The sequence below is a fragment of the Rhinopithecus bieti genome, unplaced genomic scaffold, assembly GCF_001698545.2.
Source record: "Rhinopithecus bieti isolate Rb0 unplaced genomic scaffold, ASM169854v2 scaffold_15133, whole genome shotgun sequence".
NCBI classification, from domain to species: domain Eukaryota; kingdom Metazoa; phylum Chordata; class Mammalia; order Primates; family Cercopithecidae; genus Rhinopithecus; species Rhinopithecus bieti.
Genome location: NW_016808815.1, coordinates 1,242,634 through 1,266,304, shown reverse-complemented (window position 1 = coordinate 1,266,304; position 23,671 = coordinate 1,242,634). Strand labels below are relative to the sequence as shown.

Genomic DNA, 23,671 nt, shown 5'->3' with positions numbered 1-23,671 from the left:
TTTTTTTTTTTTAAGGAAGTTGAGCATCCAGGAGAGAAAAAGAGACAGGGAAAGAAAGATAGTAACAACCACTGGATAATTCTCCTGCAGATGCCCTCTCATTAAAACATTTCCATTCATATGGCAGACATTGCACCCCTCTTTTTCATTGTCTGGCAACTGAATCAACTTTAAATGACTCATCTTTGAGGAGGAGGAGGAGAGAGAACACAACAGAATTTCCATATCCAAACTGTCTTTTTCCTTTTCTTACACTCAAATGCAAAAGAGATATCTGTTCCCTAAATTAGAGGCAAGGTTTAGAAGAATGTTTAACCAACTTTTTGTTGGTTACTTGTCAGCTTTGGACATTAACAACTCTGGTATTCAGGGAAACAACCATCTGGAAAGTAAATAAACAGACCACTTTTATAGCTCTGAACACACCTTCATTCATTTTTTTCATTTGTTCCACAGAATTTTGTTGAGCACCCACTCTGAGCCAGGCATGTGCTAGGTGCCTGGGATAAAATACTGACTCAAAAAGAAGAAAACCCTGTCTTATTAAGTTTTTGTTATCAAACTTCAGGCAAGACTGCAGAATAAATATTAAAGTTAAACATGATTTCAAAGAGATTAAATTGGTTATGAGGTCTATTTCAACAGCTTAAAAAAATGGGACATGCAGCTAATAAGTAGCGGAGCCCATATTCAATCCCGATTCCACAGTCAGTATCCTTAATCACCACTCTCTCGATGAATAAACCAAACACACATTTGCTAGAGTAGAGAGAGTAGAGACCTGTCAGTAAAATGCATAAATTTTGTCATGAGTCATCATTCCTTTTTATTTTATTAGTTTTGTAAGAATTAGATTTGACTGATGGATTTTCTTTTCTTTTCTTTTTATTTTTTTATTTTTTATTTTTTGTTTTTGAGACGGAGTCTTGCTCTGTCCCCCAGGCTGGAGTACCGTTACACAATCTCGGCTCACTGTAAGCTCCACCTCCTAGGTTCACGCCATTCTCTTGTCTCAGCCTCCTGAGTAGCTGGGACTACAGGCACCTGCCACCACGCCCAGCTAATTTTTTGTATTTTTAGTAGAGACGGGATTTCACTGTCTTAGCCAGGATGGTCTCAATCTCCTGACCTCGTGATCCACCTGCCTTGGCCTCCCAAAGTGCTGGGATTACAGGCATGAGCCACCATGCTCGGCTGACTGGGATTTTCTTAAAGGGAGCACTGCCACAGTCCATGGAAGCCAGAATCAAATAAATGACAAAGCTAAGCTGCTGAGGCCTTGCCCATCACAGGTTGAAGCCACTATAATTTTCTGCATAAAGAGAGAACCACCAGTGTATGTTCAATAGTCTAAAACAACAATTATATCCATACATGTGAAAATTCATCCTGTCCTTTAATTCTTTCCTAAGTTGAACTGTCAGCTATTGATTGTGGCTTTAAAATCAGGATATTTCAGTAGCTGGCCTAGTGACTAGCTGAACCACCCATCAGGAAAATTGAATTAGTTAAGAGAAGAAAAGCAGTAAGACTTGTAGAACTGAATGGTGCCTTGGAGGTTACCTGAGTTAGCCTTTTCCCCTTAGCCTGGACACACATACACACACACACACACACACACACACACACACACACACACAGAGAGAGAGAGAGAGAGAGAGAGACAATCAGTCCAGGACCAAAATCCTTATTTCTTGACAACATAATGTCTTTCGAAAGTTGATAAGCCGCAAAGATATATCTCCCAGATCCTTTCTCTTCTCTCCGTTTCTCCTGACAGCAAGCGTCACATCTTTGAGACTTCTTGCCTCCTAAGAAGTGACTTCTGTACTGGCTTACCCTAACACTGCTAGAAAATTTGTAAAGCTTGATTTTGACATTTTCCCTCCTCTGCTCAAAAATCTTCCATGTCTCCTATCACTTGGGAAATAACAAAATAATTATCCCAGCATCCAAGGCCCTCAATCATCTGATTCTGTCTTTTTTTCCTTTCTATTTCCCTTTAATGTAACCCTTAATCCAGTCAGCTCAGCTACTCACCCTTCTTTGTGTGCATTCCCTGAGCTTTCTTGCCTCTTTCTCTTTGCTTCTGCTGGTCCTTCTCTCCTGCACCTTGGGTATCCAAATCAAATCTCATTCAAGTCCCAATTCAAATGCTAATAAAACTTTTTCGGAGCTCTGTCAACTAGGAGTCACCATCTCTCTGTTTTTCTCTTCCATATTTTATCATAATCATGGACAGTTAATCTCTTCCCATTAGACTGTAAGCTTCTTAGGGGAAAGAACATGCTTGATTTCTCTCTTCACTGCCACCATAGTACCTTGCCCTTAAATATTTGATAGACTAGTAAATTAATGAATATATTAAGAATGATGCATCTTTTTAAAGTGTGTGATTTTAAAATCTACCAATGATGCTAGTTACACTTTTGTTTTAACTAGGAAAAAACATAATGACTATGGAAATATGTCATTAAAATTAAAATAATTTTCCATTTAAAAAATTACTTCACTTATATTATAGATGCAGAACTGCCTGAAAACTTTCCCTCTAATCTCTATCCTAAAATATTGGTTTTAAAAGTCTTTAAATTTGCTTTGGTTAATAATAAGACGATAATACTTTAGAAAGAAATGATTTTGAGAAGTCATCTCATTCATTCTCCACTCCCAACCCATATATGAAATCTCTTGGGAAAATAAGAACTCATCCTATCTTAAGGATCTCCTAAGATAAATTGCACAGAATTCCTGGTAATTCATCTCAATGTCTCTTGAGCTTCTCTGTCACAGTGTTACTCCACAATAAGTTAAACACTGAGTAACTTGTGCTATTATCTCAACTCTTGAGAGTTAGTATAGCATAGTGGTTAAGACACAAAACTTCTTTTTTTTGAGACCGAGTCTCACTCTGTTGCCCAGGCTGGAGTGCGGTGGTGCGATCTTGACTCACTGCAAACTCCATCTCCCGGGTTCAAGCAATTCTCCTGCCTCAGCCTCCTGAGTAACTGGGATTACAGTGCTACCACGCCCAGCTAATTTTTTGTATTTTTAGTAGAGATGGGGTTTCACTATGTTGGCCAGGCTGGTCTTGAACTCCTGATCTCAAGTGATCCACCCACCTCTGACTCCCAAAGTTGAGATTATAGGCATGAGCCACTGCGCCCATCTGACACAAAGCTTCTGAAGTCAGACTTCCTCTCTGTCATTGGGAAAGTTATTTAACCTTTCTCTGTCTCAGCTTTTTTATCTGCAAAATGGGAATGATAATAGTATTTATTCATAGAATATTTGAGAAGATTAGATGAAATCATATATGTATTTAGAAAAGTGTCTGAAACCGACCAGGTGTGGTGGCTCATGCCTTTAATCCTAACACTTTGGGAGGCCGAGGTAGGTGGATCACTTGAGGCCAGGAATCCAAGACCGGCCTAGCCAACATGGTGAAACCCTGTCTCTACCAAAAATACAAAAATTAGCTGGGTGTGATGGCATGTACCTGTAGTCCCAGCTACTTGGGAAGCTGAAGCACAAAAAAATCACTTGAACCCAGGAAGAGGAAATTGTGGTGAGCCAAGATCACGCCACTGCACTCCAGCCTAAGCAGCAGAGCAAGATTCTGTCTCAAAAAAAAAAAAAAAAAAAAAAAGTTAAATTTGGTCGGGCATGGTAGCTCACACCTGTAATCTCAGCATTTTGGAAGGCCAAGTAAGTCTGATCGTTTGAGACCAGGAGTTTGAGACCAACTTGGGAAACATGGAGAAACCCTGTCTCTACTAAAAATACCAAAATTAGCTGGGTGTGGTGGTACATACCTATAATCCCAGCTACTCGGGAGGCTGAGGCACAAGAATTGCTTGAACCTGGGAAACAGTGGCTGTAGTGAGCTCAGGTCACACCACTATACTCCGGCCTGGGCAAAGAGCAAGACTCTGTCTAAAAAAAAAAAAAAAAGAAAAGAAAAGAAAGAAAAAGAAAAGTGTCTGAAACCTAGTAAATGACATATAAATGTTACTATTAAAATGTCTTCTTATTTTATTTAGATGTAGATATATAATAGCTGGATACTTAGTCTTACATACCTGAAGATTTTAAATAAATAATCTTTTTTTTTTTTTTTTTTGGCTGAAGAATCCCAGCTCCTTTGTGCTAGTTAAAAATCAGATGAATTTTCCAATCTTTACAAAAGTCTTCCTTTGGCTCTTCATCTTAGTGCGGTAAAGGGGTAGTTTTGCTACTTTGCTATTACAACAGAGATATTTGAACCAAGCCTCTAGAAGTCTTATCTATTTAACATGTATCTTTTTAGAGTCATTCTTCATGCTAGGCACAACAAGCATATAACATTGCATAAGATGGGCAAGAGCCCCACCTTCATGGAGCACACCAATTTTACTCATAGAAACAAACTCTTTTACCATTAGCCAAATCACTTACCACTATTTCGAATTCTTTCTTCCAATAGGTCAGAATGACCAGACGGAAGTTTCTTATTGAAAATCTCAGCTGAACGAAGGAACATAGCTTCAACTGCAGACCCTTTCAGCAAAGCAATCTGGTCTTCATGGTCCAAAGTTTGAAATCCTAGGTAATGATGATAATCAAATTAGTATCAAGGAGTAACAATATTTTATGATAACCATCATTGCCATTGATAAAACATTTTCATCAAGTGATTTTGTAGTTGTTTTACAACTGGGTAGTCTAGTTGAGTCCATTTGTACTCGCCAACAAAATAGAGGCTGTTATCTTCATTGAGCAGAATTTATTAAACAAGCTGGGCAAAGGGAGATGTCAAGTCCAAGCAGATACATATATTATGGCATAGATACACTGATTCAGATGAAGAAACCCTCAGAAACTAGATGCAGGCAGATTTTCTTTGAGCCGTTATGTTAGTCACACCTGACGTGACAGGGTCAACTCTGCAGATTGGAAGCATCTACAAGCCAGAAAAAAACTTTATATGCACCCAGAATATTTAGCTAACTCACGAGACTTTAGTCAAGCTAAAGAATGGGTAGTATTTCCCAAAAAAAAAGCCAATCAAAGTCAAATTGGTGTATCTGCTCTGAACTCAGTACTGCAACGCACACGGTAGGGGAAAATCAGAAAAATATGGTAAGAATTGCCAACCTGATGAAATATAACACTGCCTGGAAAATTCAAAGTCGTTATCCAGGCTTATATGGTACAGTCCCAACAGCTTCTCTGAACTCATTTTCTACTCCTTATTCCCCCTACTTTTTGTATTCCAGCCACACTGACCCCCTGGCCCTGCTGTGAGCACACAAGCCTCTTTTTGCCTCAGAGATGAATGTTCTTCCCAGATATCCCCAAGCCCCATGTCCCGCTCCCTCCTGCAATCAAGTCTCTGCTCCAGCATTCCCCAATCTAAAATACACTCCCCACCACTACTAGTATCTACTTTCTTTATTTTAGTTTATAGAACTTATCACCACCTGACATGATATTATAGATTTATTTGCTTATTCATTAATTATCTGCCACCTCTACTGGAGTGTACATTTCTTGAAGGTAGACGCTTTGTTTTTATTTTCTGTTGTATCCCTGTTTCCTGGCACATAACAGGTACCTAGGAATTATTTGTTGGATAATTGACGGATTGAATGAATGAATGAATGGGAAACAAAACACAAGCTCATGTGCATGTTGGCACATATACTGACATGAATAGAGATAACACCATCAGGGTCTAAATGGCTTAGGAAGAACTAAATAGCAAAGGGAGTATAGAGAAGAGAACAACGCTAAAGACTGAGCCACCATTCTAGAGGATCTAAGAGCTTCTTTGAGGAAAGGGACCGTGCCTTACTGCTTTCAGGGACTCCAGCACCCTGGACAGTGCCTGGCACAGGGTGTGCTCAGTGAATACTGAATGGAATGATTCAATTCAGTTTTTCACAAAATATCCCTTCAGTATTGGTACTATATCCCTACTATTACTACTTGTAATAATGCTATCTCTGTCATTATTGTCCATTTTTTTTCCTTCTCAAGGGTCTTTTGCCTTTTATTTCCTTCCACATTTTAAAATTTTCCTTCTGCTTTACTCATTGAACACACACTAATTGTACTCACTCCCTCAGGAATTAGGCTAGGCACTGGGAATTAAGAGATGCTAAGATGTTACTATTGCTTTCAGAGAAGCTACCTTCTTATGAATAAGGTTTTTATTTGTCTTCAATTATTTCTTGATTCAAGACCAGCTGACCATGTGAACTTACAAAATCTCTTCCCATAAATAACCAAAAACATCTCCCTTTTCCAGTTCTTTCCCCCACAGTTTTACTCTTATGTCATCCAGTTTTTTATTGATACTGCCTTCCATTTAATTAGCATATAGTAAATTAAGTTCCTCTTTCATTGTTAATAAAGAAATGACAGCATATTAGTGTTTCAATGATAGTGAGAACTTTCTCCTCACACTTTATGAGTTTTATGTAGGCTTATGTCTATCTGTGATACATTTAATAAAATAATAGCATAATGATGGCAAAAAGAAGGCAAATTAACATGTTTAATTAACATCCTATATCAGAAGTTATCTTCTGTAATTTAATATTATAGTATTATGCTGCTATACAAGGTATTTATTATACACTTCCAGACCATGGGATTTCAATACACAAATATTTTAATAAACATTGAAACAATTAAAATCCATTAGCTTAGATAGCATTAATGATGTGGCAAAAAGAATTTGAGGCTAGGATATAAGAAGACTCCCACATTCTAGTTTCTATACTGGCACCATCAGAATGAGTATGGATAAGTTAAGTCCCTCTCCCTCACCTTACACATACAACTGTTCCTCAAGCCCTATCAGTTTTTGAATCTCTCTTCTTTTTGTTTCTTCTTCTCTTCCCCATTGCTATTGCTTTATTTCAAGCCCTGTTGCCTGGACTTGTGCAGTAGCATACTACCTGATCTTCCCTGCCTCCAGGCCGTTTCCATTCAAATTCATCTTACATGAACCTGATTAAGTCATTTCTGTATAACAAAAACTTCATCATTTCCCTCTGTTATAAAAACCACCAAAATCTCTTTACTAACCAGGGGACACAGATTAAATTCCTTAGTTAGGCCTTCATCAGTCTGGTACCAACTTACCTTATTGTCTAACCTAGGAGCCCACCACAGACACTATGTTATTACCACACTGAATTTTCTCTCCCATCTCGAATAATCCTATTCTTGTTCATGCCTCAGTGCCTTTTAACAAGCAGATCTCTCGGCCAGGCATGGTGGCTCACTCCTGTAATCCCAGCACTTTGGTCAAGGTAGGCAGGTCACTTGAAGTCAGGAGTTCGAATCTAGCCTGTCCAGTATGGTGAAATCCCATCTCTACTAAAAATACAAAAATTAGCTGGGCGTGGTGGCATGTGCCTGTAGTCCCAGCTACTCAGGAGACTGAGGCAGAAGAATTGATTCAACTAGGGAAGCAGAGGTTGCAGTGAGCCAAGATCATGCCATTGCACTCCAGCCTGGGCAACAGAGCGAGACTCCATCTCAAACAGAACAAAACAAAAACAAAAAAAACAAGCAGATCTCTCAACCTGGAATGCCGCTTCTTCTCCATGCCAACTGGAAAACTTCTTTTTCTTTTAGACTCAACTCAAATATGATCATCGCTGAAGTCTCTCCATCTTTCCTAGACACAATTAGCAACAGTTCCTCTCTGTTCAAACGGCACTTTGTGTGTATGTGTATTTATTATTATTATCACCTTTGACCACTCTCCCTGAAGGTAATAGTCAGGCACTTAGTATAGAGTAGGTATCAACAACTGCTTCCTGAAGGAATAAATGGGTGAATGACAACTTTGTAAAGTTTCAATTTTTAATCTACTGATTTCGAAGAGTTATTATACATTATTTTAAATATCCTTTCTAGTTCTAATATCTTATGTCTATAGTAGTTAGACTTGTTAGTTTAAATCAGATATTAGATGATTTTCATTTTACAAAGAACAGACCTGCCTTTCTCAATGTCACAAGACTATTGCAAAGAATAGCAGTGAAATAAGTACATGTGAAAATACTTGGCAAAGTAATACTGAAAATAGAGCTGATCTCACAGGAATGTTTTGAAAAATAAAACACCGTATGTAAAATAGGTAATCTAATCTGTTGGCACATATTTAAACTCTCAATAAATATTAACTTTGATTATTTAAAAAATACCTGGTAGCTTTTTTGTGAATTCTACAAGAACCTGTACATGATTGGTTGCCATTTCCGTTAAAATGAGAAAATTTTCTTCTGCACTGAATTCTTCTTTTAACTAAATTTTAAGAAAAAAAAAAAGAGATTAACAAGTAGATAAGAAAACAATAATATAAAACCATTAGACTAAAGAAAAACTAGATTTAGATGATAAAATTTGAAAACCCATCTTACTGTTTCTCAGATCTTTGAAGGGCAATTATCAAGATAGATGGGAGACTTCTTACTCTTGAATTGTTTAATGTTGCTAAGAGTTTAAAAGTCTAACTTGAATTCTCAGCTCTAATCATTTCAAAGTAACAAATTCACATATAAATTATACCTTCAAGGCAGCAAAATCTCCAGGAAATATTAACATTAAACCCACATATTTTCAGATATTATACATACAATTTTATTTGTTATTTCCTGAGGCATCTTCTGTTTGTTATATGAATCCATAATATAATGTAGAAGATTCTGTTGATCTGGGGTGAGTTCAGTTTTCTCCTACACTGGCAAGAAAATAAAAGGTGTTAGGGAAGGTGTGTATAAAGCCTTCTTTCTATATTGTGCATTCATCTGGAGGGACCTAATAGCAGAAATTATTTTTTTAAAAAAGCCATAAATGCAGCCGGAATTATGAGCTCTAATAGAGTGTATAATTTCTTTCTCTGGGTCCTCGGGCAGGCCATATCACATTTCACTGTATTTTCCTATCTATAAAATATGAATTACAAAATATTCCACTTGTGTATTTCTTAGGAATAAATGGTAGTCTGGATATGAAGACTATTGAGCCCATTCATATTGAAGGTCACTGAAAGTTCAAGGTTTAATTATAACTAATGAAAGGTTCTCACATAGTATGACTACTATGAATACTACATTCATATAGTATTCTACATGAATTCCACTTGGAGAAATCATCTAAGAGTATTCATGTGGAGGAGGGATCAACAAACTGTGGTCCATCGACCAAATCCATTGGATTGTAACACAGTCACACTCATTTGTTTATGTGTTGTCTATGCTACTTTTGCACTAAAATGGTAGAGTTGAGTAGTTGTTGTAGATACCATGTGGGCAAAGCTCTTTAAAGAAAAAAGTTTGTCAACCTCTAAAATAGAGAGTCAATAATCTGGACAATTCAGACCCCAAACACCTCTTTCTCCCTCTACAGCATCTTTTGAAGAGTATGAATACTTATGTCAACTCTTTGCTTTCTTATACCAAAGTGTTACTGATGAAGCACTATGGCAAAATAATGCTTTCATATAAAATACTTTTTCTTAAATAGATATAAAATTATGTATTTATAAAACTAAATGTGGATAAAGTTTTCTTTGTCAATAATGAATAAATATTGAGAAGGGTATGGTTTGGACAATTATAGCTTATTGGTTTTTCAGCTAATGGCAAAATAAAATTCCATCAAATATCCTGTGCATTATCACAATGTGTTTGTCTAAACATCTTGGATGATGTTCCCCTATTTTGTCCTGAGTTGCTCAACGGATTTCTTGAGAAATTTGTGACCTCAGTGTGTAGAACTTTTCTCTATGGGTCCACACATGTGTATTCACCCTCTTTTACTCATTTATAAGGATTAATCCACAGCCTCTATTGAGACCACATTCTTCCCAGTTTGAGCCTTTCTTCTCAAAAAGAGGGAAAAAATGGTCAATACTCTGTGGGAAAAAAAAACCATTTTATACACCAAATCATTCCTGCTGGCAAACACTAGGTAGTAGGACTGGAATGGAGTCAGAGAGAAGGAAAACTTTCACTTTTTAGTTTATGCACTGCTATTATTTGAATGTTTACATCAAAGTATGTATTAGGAATCCATTTTAATGAACAATTGGACTAGAAATTCAGCTGTGCCTGTGGCTTTAATTTGAAAGCCTCCTGACCAGCTCACTATGTACCTAGAAACTCAGTTCCTGCCAGTCTTGGCAGACACCATTGCATATTATTACCCTGCATGACTTGGTTGTCGAGGTCACTTGTCGCAAGTCACGACCTTGACTGTCTTCATTCATGGTCTGATCTGCATGCTGCTTCACATTTTTTCTCAGTCGCTTAGATTTACACTGAATTTCAGTTAACAAGCCTAAAACAAATAAGCATAGAGACTTCACCAATCACAGAAAGTACTGTTGGGTGTGTGGTCATAAAACCACTGATATGTACCTGGCCCAGAAGATCCCCTATGCAATGACACAGAACTAATGCTAGCCCTTTATGCGTTTTAAGAAGGGAAGGCCAAGGTTTGAGATTTAACCTTGAACAAATAGTTTAACCTCTGTGAATCTCAGTTTCCTCATTTGTAAAATGGGAATCATATCTACCTTATAGAGTTTTGTGTAGATTAAAAGCAATCAGATCATTTTAAAATGGGCTTTATATAAAGAACTTGTGATGCGAAAGCATTATACAAATGCAAGGGATTCAGTCAACAAAAAGGTGAATGACACTCTCCCTGTTCCTGCTCTAGGGGACCATGAAAATTAGTGTTTTAAAACATGCCATTAATATTATTTTCAGCCATGTTTACATATTGTACCAGAAGAAGGATATTGAATTTCACATTAAACATATATAAACTTATTGAGAAAAACAAATGTTAGCATCCTTTAGGGAAATTTTAAAATCCTGTTAATTTTGAGGAACAGTGCCAATTCCCGAGAATATAGTTAAAATAAAATAATACAAGGTGACTTTAAAACGTCTTTGAATGATCAATCAACCTCATTGATTTACACTTAAAGGGCACTATTAAAAATAATGTAAAACAATCTTCCCTTCATCCCATTTAACGTCCTTGCTCTTCTCTCAATGCCAATAAAACAAAGTTCCAGGAATTTCTTTGTACAGGGAATTTATTTTATAGAACCATGAAATATCTGCATCTGTTACTGGATGAGTTTGTGTTCGTAAATATTATAGATTGCTATATGTGGCTTCATGCAAAATGTCCTCAGAGCTCCAGCTGGAACAAGTTCATATTTAAGTGATGAGCAATATGAGCTGCGCAGTGTCAGAGTAAGTGTTTCCATTGCGAGATTGGATTCCAGCAGCAGCCCCTATTGCAGGCTCTCGTTTCATGTATGCTAAGATGAGATTGTGATCAGCTACTATAAAACTTTCATCCACCCAGACCTGGATTATTTACACAGACCTATTTTCCCCCAACCTGCACGCATTATTTCCCTGGGTCCATCCCAGTTGCCTGTACAGTTTGGTAACAATAGAACTGGAGTCACCTTCTGAAGGCTTTTATTTCATGTGGCATTCCCTGTCTGAATGCTATCATCCCCTTGGTGACATTTGTTTGTCTATTTGTGTTTTGAGGAGAAACAGGACATATCTCAGAATCTGAGTGGTCTGTAGAATTTGCAGAATGAAAAATTAATGATGTTATATACTAGCATGCATTCCAATTTTTGATGAAGATTATAGTTCCTCACAAAGCCAGCAGTTTAATACAGTGTCTCCTTATCAGATAGAAGGACAAAATTATATTAAAACTGGGAGTAGTTAATTTCCGGTGTAAACCTATACAAATTGGTTCAAAGCTGCACTAAGAGAAGACAGGTTCTTAATAAAATGACTTGGTTTAAAACTCTATTTAGACAATTCAAAGGCAGTTATACCTTATAAAGCACTCTTATTTTTTTCCACAATAGTGAATTTGTATACTAATTAAGCAATAAATAATAAGTATATTAAAATCAAATTTAGAGGAAACTTTTAGACTGTCATTCGTAGCTCGTTAAAGCACGTTACTTGAATGGTATGCTAATGCCACTGGGCTCCATGTATAGTTCACTGTGACAAAGAACAACAACAACAACAAAAAAAACCAGGCATTTCTTTTGGGTGACTAAAATGCTCTTTAGTTGACAGTTTGGACAATTTCAGTGGTTCATTACCCTTTTCAAGAACTCAGATGGCTTAGTAGGTTCCTTCTTTAATATGTGAAGTAGCACTCTCGTGATGAGTTACCTGACATCTCCCTCCTTAAGAGATTTTTAGTGAAATGTAATTGCTTGAAGTGAATACCTGTATACATACATTCAGCCAACATTCCCATCTCTTTGCATTTCCTTAGTCGACACTCTTGACACTTTCTTCTCATGTACATATCCATCACACAGTTGCCCCATTTTACACTTGTACACGGCGTTTTGGTAATACTTCTCCTGAAGAAACCTGTGGGAGAAACACTGAAAAGTGTAAAAGTCCTCTTACAGCTTCTCAGGAAAACACAGGTTTGGATTGAGAGATGCCAGGACATTTTCTCACAAACTGCTAAAGAGCACCCAGGCCATCCTTGAACACACCAGTGACAAATACTTTATATGACATTGTATTGTTGAGAAGGCTGTTGTTTTAAATTTATCTTTCAGAAATAAAGACAAGTTTGAATTATAGCCTCTCTTAGGAAAAATGCGAATTTGTTTTCTAAGATAAATTACTTTCATAGATCTTTATTGGGGAACAATTCCATGCCAGTGAGCACTAAGTGCCGAGCATACAAAGGCAAACAATTCACCCCTGGGCTCCGAGAGTTTAAAAGCTGGCTGCGGAGAAAGACACACAAACAACTAAACAAGTGGAATTACATGTTGTCTGGGCTCTGAAAGCTGCATGGCGGCAGAGCAAACACACAGACTCCTGTTTGGGATAAAGAGGTCAGGATAGGAAGTCAGCATTGAGCTAAGTTTTGGAAAGTGAGTTGCTGTTAACCAGGCATTCAGGGAGAAAATGGCATTCAAGGTTTCAATTCAGTACTTTATATGCCAGCCTGGCATAATAATGAAAATGCCAACCTTGAGCTAAAAGCAAACATCTCCCCCGAGAAGGCATAGCACAGCTACAGCCTGTTAACAGGTAAGATGCCTAGAGTGAAAAAGGGAGGTAACCGGCTTCAACTCTGCTGCTCCATTTCCCCACTTTCTGCTTTCTCCTCCATCTGACTAACCATAGTTCCTGACACTTTCAGAGTCAAGGAGGCAGTGTTGAATAGGGAGAGGACTGTGAGAGAGGTAAGAGAAGAAATGACAAGAAGGCAGTTACTCGACTAGTGTTGCTGTAAGCTGGTTTGTACGTAGCAAGTTTTCAAAGCTGACTCTCCATTGGGTTGGGTTCTTTAGAGACTTCTCATCTTCGGGATACTTTCATCTGAACTTTGTTTTTTGTTTTTTTGAGACAGTCACACGCTGTCACCCAGGCTAGAGTGCAGTGGCACAATCTCGGCTCATGTAGCCTCTGCCTTCCGGGTTCAAGTGATTCTCCTGTCTCACCCTCTGGAGCAGCTGGGATGAAAAGTGCCACCCACCACGCCCGACTAATTTTTGTATTTTTAGTAGAGATGGGGTTTCACCATGTTTGCCAGGCTGGTCTCAAACTCCTGACCTCAAGTGATCTGTCCGCCTAGCCTCCCAAAGTGCTGGGATTACAGGCATGAGCCACCGTGCCCAGCCTCATCTGAACTTTTTTGATGAGGGCAAATACATCTCTATTCTAGCCCATGGTATGTGTCTCCTTCAACATCTAGGAATTTGGCGATTCACTCCACGATGTTTATACTGAGGACACTCCTTGTGGTTCTCTTGACATGGACCTAAGATAACCCCATAATGGCTTTCTCTGATCTAGCAATCTCTGTGGAGCAAAGAAATCTCTCCCACTTATCCAGGAGCAGTCAGCCACCCGGCTTCCTGCCTTTCAACTTCTCAGGTGAAAGTGAGACACAAAGTCCCCATGTCCATCAGCTTCAGGGGATACATGTCAACCTACTCAAGTAATCATCTTGAAGACTCTTTCATTGGGCTTGGAGCAATAGGACCTCTTCAGTATACATTTTAGGGACACAAGGGGACACCATTTTCCAGTTCTCAAAAAGTTACTACACGTTCCAGTGGTGGCCCGAGGGACAGACACTCCCGCTTCCAACATTCTCCTTTACAGTAAGGATGTAAGATTCACACAGCACACCAGTCACATGCTCCAAAATCTTTACAAGACCTCTCTGTAATTTCCAACTCCTGATCTCTTCATTCTCTCAAAATAAGTGACATGTTTAACTGGTTCTTAAATACCCACTGTGAAATTTCTGCCAGATGGGCTCACCTTGGAATGTAGCATCTAGTGTCTTCATGTCTCTATCAAAACTGAGAGGGGTCCTTCTTATTTTAACAGACTGTTGGAATAATATCTAACATTTATTAAGCACTTAGTAGCTATTGTTTGGACAACTTTACCTCCATTTACTGATTTAATTCTCATATCAATTTTATGATGAAGATAGTATTATTTGTCCCCATATTATAGATGAAGAAAAAAGGTACAGAGAGTTTAAGTACCTTGGCCATGATCACATGGTTAGTACTTGGCTAGGAAGGTTCAAACCCAGGCAGTCATGCACTAAAGCCTGTACTCTTAACCAATCTCTTGCAATTACCACCCTTGGGTCACAAGAGAGCAAAATAATTTACTGTTAAGTAAAAACTGTCTGAAAGCTGCATTCTCTGACCTGGGAAATACCAAGATGAATAAGACATTCCTTGTCTTCAGAGTTGCATGCTGAGTTGGAATAAACAGAAGTAAATTTACGGCATAATACAAAATACAAATAATAAGATAGCTAAACAAGGAATAAATTATTGAAATGTAGAAGCAGGTCCACACCATATGCTTGTAAAGATTGTGCCACATTTAAGGAGGAGAGGCAGCAATTACATTGCACCCATGTAGAGCTGCATATTTCTTATGACAATTTTCCAGCAGAAGGCACTTAAAAATTGTTCTAACAAGGTAAGTATAATATGATGATTTCCTAACTGCTAGAAGTCAAGTGCCTCAAAGAAAAGGCATTGTATAGACTGGGAGTGATCCTGATTAATTAAGAGTAGCCAGAATCAGGGAGAGATCCGTGAAGGAAATAGAATTTGATTTGGGCCTTGAAGAATAAGTAAGGTTTTAGAAACATGGACCATGAGGGGGGAAACACATTCAGAAAAATGAACAAACAGGGTGTTATGAAAATTCCAAGAAATGCTAGATACTCCGTCTTGGTGGCAGTAGGGTAGAGTATGGAGAGAATTAGTGGGAGACGGGTAAGCAGTTGTAGTAGGAACAGAATCTGATGAAGTGTCCTTGAATGCCAAGCAAAGGAGTTGAGTCTTTACCATGTTGAAAGAGGAAAGCCATTAAAGGCTTTGACAGGGGAGAGTATGACCTAACCTGTATGTTGGGAAGCTCCTTGGAGCAAGGTAAAGAAAGGTGGAACGGGTATTGGAGACTAGAGACAGGAGACTATTGCCATAATACAACTGAGAGGCTACCAATGCCTGAATTAAAGTGGGACAGAATAGAAAGGAGGAAACAGAGAGAATATCAAGCTTTGGTAACTTGTGAAATATGAAAACAGAGGCTGAAGGAAAAGTTAGAGATGTCAAGGTTAAGAAAGTCACGGACTTGCTTGTGAATTTTTCAGATGGTGTAAATTTCAGTAGGAGAGATCTTAACATTTTCCTAAATGTCAAATCCAACCAAATAAAGTCTAAAAAAAGACTTTGTGCTGCAGATCAGTGTTGATATTGAGAGTGCAAATACCAAAGCATGCATTTTAAGAGACTAAAAGCAAAAGAGGACTTTTCTTTCCTGGTACCAAATCATGACCTCAATGTCCTCTTGAGCCTACATGAGTCAGCTTTCCTACTAATAATCTTCTGCCCCTCCCAGGAATGATTTCCTTTAAAACTGTCATAGATACTGATAGACAGCTTAATAGTTAACAGAATAAAACTCTTTCTTCCAAGATGAGTCAAAGGAACAGTGCGTAGAATCATTCTGCAGGGTTTTTTGACTCTGGCATTAACTGAAAAAGAAATCATTATCATCTCAATAGTTGAATTAATTAGCTTTCACTCTGAGATAGCAACACAATATTATCATTATATCATTTAAATATGGGTACATATACTGTATTTATACTTATGCAAATCTATCCATACACATAACTCTGCCTCTGTCTTGCTCTTTCTTGTGCATATTCAACAATGCTCATATCAGAAAAGTCATTTGAAAATGAATGGAAAGGAAATTCACCGAGGAACAGAGCGTTGCTAGTAATACAGGATGAGTAGACAGAGTTGGCATTGCCATCTGGGGAATGTGTAGCACCAATGGGATCCCTGGGGTAGCAAGCAAATAGCTAGAGGATGGTACTTTTACATGGATTCCTCGATTCTGCAGAATATTGCACACTGTTTTTCTACCTCTATTTTTTTTTTTTTCCCCGAGATGCAGCCTTGCTCTGTGGCCCAGGCTGAAGTGCAGTGGTATGATCTCAGCTCACTGCAACCTCTGCTTCCCGGGTTTAAGCAATTCTCGTGCTTCTTTATACTGGTGGAAGCCACATACCACACCCTATTCTCAAGTCATACACACATATGTGTACATACACATGCATGTACCAGACTCCAGTGACTGATACTGGTAGCCACTGGTAGTAGGCCACCCACTACTTTGCAATCAATAAAATATTGGTTGATGTTGTAAAACTTTAAGGGTCTACAAGCTTTTAAAATAGCAGCAAACACACAGAGGTGAGTAATTAGATATCTTTCCATTCAAGATGACCTAAATGGAGACAGCTTCTAGGTCTGTCTCCACTTATACAGCACTTGTTTTGTGCCAGGCACTGTTCTAAAATGGTAAATGGCAATTCATTTCCTATTCATAACAATCCAATGAAGCAGATACTATTATTATCACTTTCTTACCAAAGAGGAGACTGAGTGACAAAGAGGTTAATTTGCTCAAGGTCCTGCAGAGAACAAACGGTAGAGTTCAGATGTGAACCTTGATAGGCTCACCCTCTGCACTCTTTTTATTTTTTATTTTTTTAGACAAGATCTTGCTCTGTCGCCCAGGGTGGAGCACGGTGCAATCATAGCTCACTGAAGTCTCAAACTCCTGGGCTCACGCGATCCTCTCACCTCAGCCTCCTGAGTAGCTGGGACTACAGGTGCACCCCACTATGCCCAGCTATTAATAATTTTTAAATTTTGTGTAGAGACTGAGTCTAGCTATGTTTTCTAGGCTGCTCTCAAACTCCTGGACTCAAGCAATCCTCCTGCCTCGACCTCCCAAAGTGTTGGGATTACAGGCATGAGCCACTGTGCCCAGCTGACTCTGTGCTCTTAACCACTGCCTTATGCTGTCCTTTTAGTAGGAAGTTTACATTTTTAAAAATTATCTTGAGACATGAATCTACCCAGGTTTTACACAGCATGGCAAGTGCACAGCCCATAACAGACTTGTTACCTTCCCCAATTTGAGTTCATAAATGATGGTTTTGCAATAATTGTAGGAACATTAAGATGAATGGATAACTGATCAAGGTATTTATGTGTGCTTTGTTCTTGCTTCTATTGCTTTTTCATTTTCTTTTCCATCCCAAGAGGGCGGAAACTCTTGTTCACTTGCTGGCACAAAAGCTGCAATGTTTCTGTCTCTAAATAAAGATAACTCTCACATACGATTTTTGTTTTCAACCTCTCATTGAAATGGTTATATTGGATCATCTCAAAGATGTTGGAGGTGGAAGTCAACGCTTGCAGAATTGGGAATGGGATGAGTCTGGGAGGTTCTGTGAGTATTGAACCAGCACTAATAAAGAGCTTCTAGAGGAGTGACAGATCTCCAATGATGTAGTTCTGAGATGAGGACAGGAAGATACTAAGAACCATGGCCTCGAAAACCCTGGGGTAAGATGTCCATGCTGGACTGTGGCTGAGTTGTTCACATTCAAGGGACCAGTTAAAATTTGAACATGATCCTGGGGTTTGCGCACGATCCTGGAGGAAGGAGTATTCTCAAACACAGACCAAATGAATTTCACATCAGCCAGGAGAGTTGTGAGCTTAGAAGAGATTAAATTTGAAATAGAGAAATATAGGAATATAACACATCTTACATCACAAAGCGTTTCTAAAAGGTTACACATAATGCATATAGAAGACATAGAGGTGACTACTTAAAGAACTAAGTGAAAATGAACTAAATGGAAATGAAAACGCAATTCATCAAAATTTATGGGATGTGGCAAAAGCAGTGTTTACGAGAAATTTATAGCACTAAAATGCATATATTGATTAAGATCTAAAATCAATAATCTAAGCTTTCACTTTAGGAAGCTAGAAAAGAACAAATTAAAACCAAAATAAGCAAAAAAAAAAAAAAAGTAAACTTTAGAGCAGAGATCAATGACATTGAAAGTAAGAAAATGATAGAGAAAAATCACTGAAACCAAAAGCTGGTCCTTTAAATAGATCAATAAAAATTAATAGATTCAATAAAATAGATCTATAAAATTAATAAGGCTAGGCTAACCAAGCCCAGCAAGGCTAACCAAGAAAAGAGAGAGAGAGAAGACACAAATTACCAATATCAGAAATGAAGGAGAGGCCCATCATTACTAATCCCATGGACATTAAAAGGAAAATAAAGAAATATGAATAACTCTAAGCCTGCAAATTTGACAACTTAGATGAAATTCCTGGAAAGATATACCCCACCGAAACTCAACAAGGAGAAATTGGTCACCAAAATAGGCCTATACTATTAAAGAAATTGAATCAATAATTAATAACCTAAAACAGAAAGCAACAGGCCCAAATGGTTTCACTGGTTTATTCTGTCAAGCATTTAAATGTCAAGCATTTAAAGAAGAAATGATACCATTCTGTACAATCTCTTCCAGAAAACAGAAGCAGAGGGAACACTTTCTAACTTATTTTATGAGGCCAGCATTACCCTAATACCAAAACTATACAAAGACATTATAAGAAAGGAAAGCTACAAATTCATATCTCTTTTCTCATTTTCTTTTAAATTTAGTGTGTTAGCATTTGTTTTGTTTATTTTATTTTCTCTGGCATTGTGTTTTGATTCTATTATAAAGATTAGGTCATCAGGTGGGCTTTGGAAGTTATATTCTTTTGAGATGATCTGGACCAAGCTTTTAATCAGCGTTTCCCAAATTTGAGCCTACCTCGGGACACCCTGACTCCAAGCCCTATCATTCAACATACTGCAGGACCTCTCAGGCATCTCTGCTGAGGATACCCTTCCTGGAAACTACTGGCTCATCAAGACCATCGACCAGGGTAACTTGGCCACCATGAAGTTGGCCTGACACACCCTAACTAGGAAAGAGGTAGCTGTGCAGATCATCGATAAGACCAAATGGAACTCCTTCAGACTCCAGAGACTGTACAAGAACTGCATGCTGCTGTGCATGCAGTCCCGGTGGGACCAAGAGAACTCAGTGCAGTGGAAGATGGAGGTGTGCAAATTGCTTTGGAGATATCTCAACCAGTTTCCATTTAAGCATATATCCCAGACTTCCAACCCTTTTAAAAGCATTGTCTCCAAAATAACTGATGAGTTTAAGATTTATAAGGCTGCCAAGAGCCACCTGGGAGACAAGAGGAGGGACTGGCCATCCTCCCCATATCCCCAAGCCTTCCACCTCAACACTCCCTCTTCAAAACTGCAAAGATTGGAGAGGTGTGTCCTCCAGGGCATTTCTTCCCACCAGTCCCTTCTTTTTTTCTTCCATGTTTGTTGGGAGGGAAAATGGTATTACAGAAATAAATAAAGACCATCCACACAATGGCTGGGCGCAGTGGCTCACGCCTGTAATCCCAGCACTTTGGGAGGCCGAGGTCGGGGGATCACGAGGTCAGGAGATGGAGACCATCCTGGCTAACACGGTGAAACCCCGTCTCTACTAAAAGTACAAAAAATTAGCCGGGCTTGGTGGCAGGCACCTGTGGCCCCAGCTACTCAGGAGGCTGAGGCAGGAGAATGGCATGAACCTGGGAGGCGGAGCTCGCAGTGAGCTGAGATCCTGCCATTGCACTCCAACCTGGGCGACAGAGCGAGATTCTGTCAAAAAAGAAAGCAAGAAAGCAAGAAGGCAAGAAGGCAGGAAGGCAGGAAAAAGAAGGAAAGAAGGAAGGAAAGAAAGAGAGAGAGAAAGAAAGAAAAAGAAAGAAAGAAAGAAAGAAGAGGAAGGAAGGAAGGAAAGGAAGGAGGGAGGGAGGGAAAGAGAAAGAAAAAAGAAAGAAAGAGAAAGAAAGAAAGAAAGGAAGAAAGAAAGAAAGAAAGAAAGAAAGGAAGGAAGGAAGGAAGGAAGGAAGGAAGAAAGGAAGGAAAGAAAGAGGAAGGAAGGAAGGAAGGAAAAGAGAAAGAGGAAAGAAAGAAAAAACAATAAGAAAAGCAAAGAAAACTGAAGTGGTTCTTAGGGGTTGCCTCTAGGAGCAGGTGAAGAGGGTAGGGCTGGCGCTTTTTCCTAATGATATGCCTTTCTTACCATTTGACTTTGGAATCACGTGCACTCATTGCTTTGACAAAATGCTTATTAAGTGATGAAGGAGTCTAAAGGAGTAGAAAGCAAAAACCCACTGACACCGTCAGACCTACTGGATGTCTACTGAGAGGACAGGGGTTATGATGCTCTCCTGGAGCTTGGCTTTGGATATCTTCAACAACTATTTAAAGTGCCAGGGAGGCAAACTCCCAGAAGCTGGTGGCCCACAGTGACCAGTACCTGCTCCCAGCATCTTTCCTGGGGTTCCTAGGGGTGTTCTGCGTTCCTAATAGGTGAATTCCAGCACTGGGAGGTACCTGATGCTGCTTGTAGCTGCCTGAGCCCAAGTGAATTCGTTTGTTCTGTGGAGTTAAACCTTTCACCTCCAAACTCCTGCTTAAATGCCTATTTCCACTTTTTCTTGGGTGTAGATTTGTAACTTTTCTCATTTAGTAATTTATGCTTTAGGACGTTTCTTTTAATCACTACTCATACATATTGTTTATATGTTTGCTTTAAACATGTTCTCTTGTTTAAATTTAGTTTTTATCATCTTAGTTTGTCTTGCCTCATCACCTATGTGTTTATGTGGAATATCAGTTCATATCCCCTGGAAATCATCTTATTACCATTGCATTTTTCTCTATCTTCTTTTCGATACTCTTTTACTGATTTTATATTTCTTAATCTTTTGTTTGCTTGACTGTTTTCTCTTTTTGTCTACTTTAGCTCAGTTATGTAGACTGTTTTTCTGCTTTTGCTTTAGAATGGTGACTATGAAGGCAACAATTTGGTCTGGTTTGCTCACCAAGGCATCTCCTATGCTTAGAATACAGCCTGGCATACAAATTGGTACTTAATAATACTTGCTGAATAAAGAATTGGGTTAATTAATCGGAATAGGGAGAGTTTTGAAAACAGTGTATGACCCCAACTGGGGAGGCTGGATGAACAGAGGAATACCAAATAAGAGTTCATCAACAAAATAACATCTAATGATTATTGAGCACGTAAGAGTGCCAGGTACATCATGACTAAAACCCCAAAAGCAAATGCAACAAAAACAAACAAGTAAATAAATGGGACCTGATTAAACTAAAAAGATTCTACACAGCAAAAGAAATAATTATCAGAGTCAACAGACAACCCACAGAATGGAAGAAAATATTTGCAAACTGTGCATCTGACAAAGTACTAGTATCCAGAATCTATAAGAAACTCAAACGAATCAGCAAAGGAAAAAACAAGTAATCTCATCTACAAGGGAACAAATGACATGAATAGACATTTCTCAAAAGAAGACATACAAATGGCCAAAAAACACATGAAAACATGCTCAGTATCACTAATCATCGGGGAAATGCAAATTAAAATGACAATGAGATACTACCTTACTTCTGCAAGAATGCCCATTTTTAAAAAGTCAAAAAATAATAGATGTTGGTGTGGATGTAGTGAAAGGGGAATGCTTTTCACTGTTTGTGGGAATGTAAATTAATACAACCTCTATGGAAAACGATATGGAGATTTCTTAAAGAACTAAAAGTAGACCTAACATTTGATCCAGCAATCCCATTAGTGAGTATCTACCCAAAAGAAAAAAAGTAATTAGATAAAAAGACACACGCATACATATGTTTATTGCAACACAACTCACAATTGCAAAGATATGGAACCAACCTAAGTGCCCATCGACCAATGAGTGGATAAAGAAACTGTGGTATATATATACCATGGAATACTATTCAGCCCTAAAAAGGAATAAAATAATGTCTTTTGCAGCAACTTGGGTGAAACAGAAGGCCATTATTCTAAGTGAAGTAACTCAGGAATGGAAAACCAAATGCCATGTAAGCTATGAGTACGCAAAGGTATACAGAGTGTATAATAGACTTCAGAGACTCAGAAGGGAGGAGGGGAGAGAAATGTGGGATAAAAAAATACATATTGGATAAAATGTATACTACTCCAGTGACAAGTACACTGAAATCTCAGAATTCATCACTATGCAATTCATTTATGTAACAAAACACCACTTGTACAACTGTGCCCCCAAAAGCTATTGAAATTTTTTTAAAAAAATACTTTTTAAAAAGAGTGCCAGGTACTGAGCAAGATATTTTAAAAACAATATCCCATTTTTTAAAATTCACAACAACTCAATGATAATAGTAATAATAGCAGGCAATGATTGAGGATTTTCCATTGGGAAGAACTGTGTTAAGTACTTTACACACATCAATTTATTTAATCCTCATGACAATCTATAGATACCTGCTACAAAAGACTGTCCTGAAGATTAAATGAATTAGTACATATAAAGCCCCCCAGAACAGTTCCTGCACATAGTAATCACTTGATATAGGTTATCTATCAACATGATTATTACTATCATCATCATCACCACATCACCAACATTACCATCATCACCATCATCACCATCACCATCATCATCACCATTATCATCACCATCATCATCACCATTATCATCACCATCATCATCATTATCATCACCATCATCATCACCATTATCACCATCATCATCATCATCACCATCATCATCACCATCATCACCATCATCATCATCATCTCCTCATCCTTATCATCATCTTCATTGTTGTCCTTATCTTACAGGTAAGGAGTCTAAAGCTCGGAAAGGTTAAGTAATTTAGGACACCCGGGAAGACAATCAGCTGGGATTGGAAACCATGTTGTTTGCCCTCAGGGTCCTACTCTTCCCATGATTTTCATAACACTTACTACAAAAGGCTTCCAATGCAGTGAAATAGTTTGGAACCCTGTCTTGCACCATACTCCGAGATAATTTGACCTCTAGAATTCATTAGGATCATTATTAAATTGTTTAAAATCAGACCTCACCTGATCTTAAATAGGATGTCAAGTTTATATATAGGTCAGCACTCCTCAGATTTCACAAATGTGCATAAACAAAAGATCCTTTGGAAACACTACATCTATTCTATACTGGAATAGTTTCAATAATTTTGGAAGCTTTTTTAAAACTTCAAAGCTAAGTCCAATGCTGGTT

The 23,671-nt window shown here is 38.3% G+C and overlaps 1 protein-coding gene across 6 annotated transcripts in view; it reads right to left on the bottom strand.

The window, feature by feature from the left end:
* Positions 1–23,671, bottom strand: part of NR1H4 (nuclear receptor subfamily 1 group H member 4) — a 93,137-nt gene that overhangs the window by 18,329 nt on the left and 51,137 nt on the right. For 4 of the 6 annotated variants that reach the window (XM_017887286.1, XM_017887285.1, XM_017887287.1 and 1 more), the window contains 5 exons: positions 12,297–12,446; positions 10,211–10,344; positions 8,640–8,738; positions 8,208–8,307; positions 4,438–4,584 (listed from right to left, as the gene is read on the bottom strand). In XM_017887286.1, the coding sequence (XP_017742775.1) occupies positions 4,438–4,584; positions 8,208–8,307; positions 8,640–8,738; positions 10,211–10,344; positions 12,297–12,446 (630 nt within the window). The remainder of the gene's footprint in view (positions 1–4,437; positions 4,585–8,207; positions 8,308–8,639; positions 8,739–10,210; positions 10,345–12,296; positions 12,447–23,671) is intronic. The other 2 variants (XM_017887288.1, XM_017887284.1) reach the window with 1 other exon arrangement.